Here is a 3,689-nt window from a genome sequence, read left to right as displayed (position 1 = left end):
ACTATGCAATATTTCTTTTAAAATTATTTCAAAAATCATTGCTGGGAGAATTAAGGACACACTATCTAGATTTTTAACCAAGGACCAACATGGTTTTCTTAAGGGTAGAAATATTCTAGATGTTGTTACAAATACACAGGAAGGTTTATTTTCTATGCAGAGAAATAAAAGTGAAGCCGTTATCCTGAAGATTGATCTTAGAAAGGCATATGACTGCCTTGACTGGGGATTCATGAGATGTCTCCTTGCAAAAATTGGTCTAAACTCCAATATGATCAACTGGATCATGGCATGCGTGGATAATGTAAATTATGCTGTCATTATAAACGATTTTCCATCCTCATATTTCTCCGCTGTAAGAGGACTTCGCCAGGGGTGTTCATTATCTCCATTATTATTCATATTGGCCATGGATGCATTAAGTCTCCACATCAACAACGCTGTCTTGGAAGATAGATGTCGACCTTTGAAGATATGCAAGAACAACTTTATATCCCACAATTTATTTGTGGATGACATCCTTATTTTTGGCATGCTATGCAAACTTACTTGGACATGTCTCCATGACATATTGATTCGGTTTCAAAAAGCTACAGGTTTGCATATTAATGAATCCAAATCATCCTTTTATCATAATGATGCTAACATGGAACTTATTGCATTTTTAACTTCTCTATTTGGGATTGAAGCGAGATCCATAAAAGATGGGATGAAATATCTTGGATTTCAATTAAAAGCTAAAGGATATTCAAAATCGGATTGGATCTGGATTCTGGACAAATACTGTAAAAGGATCTCTGGGTGGGAATATAAATGTCTTTCCATGGCAGGTAGAGTTGTGCTAACTCAATCAGTGCTGGTTCAATTAGCTGTGTACTGGGCTCATCTATTCTACATCCCTGCGAGCATCATCCAAATGATGAACAGGCTTACTGCTAATTTTATTTGGGGAGGGCAATCGGAGAAAAGGAAATATCATTTAACTAAATTATCTGATATCTCTTTTCCAAAGAAGTTAGGTGGATGGGGTATTCTCGACCTGAGGACTTTCGGAAAGGCATTAATTTGCAAGTCTCTTTGGAGGGGAGTTTTTGGGGATGGGCCATGGAGCATGACTATAAAGAAAAAATACATGGCAAACAAAGATATTTCATTCTGGTTCAGAATGGGAAAGATTGGGGCTAGTTATGGTTCTGCAATCTGGATGAGTTTCCGTAAAGTTGAATCTATTTTCTTAAAAAATTTGATCTGGAGCTTACAATCTGGGAATAAGATCTTTATAGGCATTGATCCGATCATGGGAGATGGAGATTACATCGATATATCTCAGAGTCTTATACACTTTTTTCATAGAAAGGGTTTCTTCACTTGGAATAAGCTTATTGAAGCATGGCAGGGCCCTATTCCTATTTGGAAGGATTCCACTTGTATGGGCATGTCTGGTGAATTGGCACGTCAGTGGGAGCAGGTAAGAGGTTGTTTGAGGAACTGTGGTTTCTGCCAAATTTTGGATGATGATGTCCTCATTTGGAAAGGCAAATGTGGTATGGAGCCTGTAAGTGTTAAGGAGATATATACAAACCTTATCGGTATTAAATGTGATCAATCACATCTCATCTTTCCAGTAATCTATTGGAAGTCTGGTTGTCCTCAAAAATCCATCTTATTTTCATGGTTGGTATTCCATAATAAAAACTTGACATGGGATAATTTACAGAAGAGAAGCTGGCATGGTCCTGGATATTGTTATGCATGTAAATCTGCTATAGAAAACAATTTTCATATGTTTTTTCAATGTCATTCAACTCAGCAACTCTGGCATCGCCTTGCTGCTCATTTTGGATTCCCCTATATTTCTCATTCTTCTATTATTGAGGCTTACCTTTGGTGGAGCGGTCAAAAAGATTCATGGAGGCCTGTCATCATTCTTGTCATCTGGTTCATATGGAAGTGGCAGAATCATATCATCTTTCAGGACAGGAAGGAACCATTCATGGCAGTGTTCGATATTATAATATCATCCATGGACTATATCCATGCAAATCCTACTCAGAGTATCAAGTCAAATTCTGCAGATCCTTATCCAGAACATACAGTATATCCAAGGGCGTATTTTGACGGAGCAGCTCAAAATGATATCTGCGGATGTGGCGTATATATCATTATGGAAGATAATATGCAATATCAAATTTGCTGGAATGGCGGTAGGGGCTCCAATATAAAAGCAGAGGCTATGGCTCTGGCTGGCCTTCTTTCCATAAGTCATTTTCTAAATATTCAATCTCTTCAGATTTATGGAGATTCCAAAGTCATTATTGACCATGTCTCTGAGAAGCACCAGATCAAAAAACAACATCTTGACGGTTGGATGAATAGAATCATGGATATGTGGAGGAAGATGGAGGACTATTCTATTCGTCATATTTACAGATCTCAAAATGTCCAGGCAGATATTCTATCTAAGAAGGGTCTTCTCACACAACCAGGCATCTGGAATATGGAGGTAATTTTTGAAGCAGAGAGATTTCCTATTCAGGAATTCTCTCCCTGGTACAAACCACATTTTTCATTCAAAAGCCCAGGTATGTCTTTCCTATTTTCTATACTTTTGTATTTTGTATATGCCACTTTTTTGTCTTGCAGGTGGAAAACCGAACCTATATCTTCTTGAATTTTGATGATGTGGCATATTCTCCTCCATCATTCTATCATCAGGTTGTATCTTCAAACAATGTATAATGTTGTATACTGACTATAGGCATATTGAGGATATATTGGATCAGTCCTATCTGGAGTTTACTGTTGTCAGATTGGGCAAACTTATTTCTCACCTATGATGTAATTATTGGTCGTTATATATCTTATATAATACTATTAAGCTTTTTCTTCCGAAAAAAAAGACCCATACATTAGAATAAGTATTATTATGCATGAGGATAGAATACCCTGCATTAGGACAAGGAGGTCGTGAGACCACCCTCCTTGACCTCGGTACCAGTAAGACCTGCCTAGTAGGTAAAAATAGCCAAAAAAACTATACGCATTTGTAAACTTGAAATTGCAAAATTATATGTTAAATTTGAAAGTATACCTCAAATTTTGACAATTTTATTATGTATACAGGAAACACTACGATGGTAAGGACATATTAGTGACGACGATGTGACCAGGCATCATCACCATCATTAACACCACCACCATCATCATCACCATCTCCATCGCCACCACCATCGCCGTCACCATCAAGACCATCATCAACACCAATCGATCCAGCACCGGAGTTAACTCTTATAGTGCACTCATTGGAAGCAATATTGGAAACATTAAAAGGGTCAACAATGGATAAAACCAAAGAAGAGAAACCTCAACCTGAAGAAACAAATCCAACGGAACCAAAACATTCTGAGTATAGACAATCAAAGGAAGATATTTCTAGGGAGCTACAGAAAATTAAACTCCCAGAATTTTTAGGAGGACGAGCTGGAGAACATGCTCAGGCATGGTTAGAAGGAATTAACAGATGTTTTACAGTAAGAGAGTACTCTTCTACTTCAAAAACAAAAATTGTTGTATTTCAATTAAAGGAAAACACCTTGATTTGGTGGGGAAATCTGGAGAAACAACTACAGCTCACAATGGATAATGTCCCTTGGGAATTGTTCGAGGAAAGATTCCGCGCTAAGTATTTA

General features: G+C 37.5%; 1 protein-coding gene across 1 annotated transcript; it reads left to right on the top strand.

Moving 5' to 3' along the window:
• Window positions 1-646: 646 nt before the first annotated feature.
• LOC149150496 (uncharacterized) lies at window positions 647-2,739 on the top strand. Its single transcript, XM_089442824.1, has 3 exons — window positions 647-1,468; window positions 1,811-2,503; window positions 2,644-2,739. Exons 1-3 carry the CDS (start codon window positions 647-649, stop codon window positions 2,737-2,739), a joined length of 1,611 nt encoding a protein of 536 aa, XP_089298950.1.
• The last annotated feature ends 950 nt before the right edge of the window (window positions 2,740-3,689 follow it).

Source organism: Pinus tabuliformis, chromosome 9 (assembly GCF_031772625.1).
Source record: "Pinus tabuliformis cultivar Carrire ecotype Pingquan chromosome 9, CPIR1, whole genome shotgun sequence".
NCBI lineage: Eukaryota > Viridiplantae > Streptophyta > Pinopsida > Pinales > Pinaceae > Pinus > Pinus tabuliformis.
The sequence above is the reverse complement of the archived record's forward strand: the minus strand, read 5'-3'. Positions and strand labels throughout refer to the sequence as shown.

Coding starts and splice junctions, on each gene's coding strand:
- LOC149150496 (XM_089442824.1), top strand. CDS start 647: ATGGAACTTATTGCATTTTTAACTTCTCTATTTGGGATTGAAGCGAGA. Junction 1,469..1,810: donor TGGCACGTCAGTGGGAGCAG/GTAAGAGGTTGT, acceptor CATTCAACTCAG/CAACTCTGGCATCGCCTTGC. Junction 2,504..2,643: donor CAGGCATCTGGAATATGGAG/GTAATTTTTGAA, acceptor TTTGTCTTGCAG/GTGGAAAACCGAACCTATAT.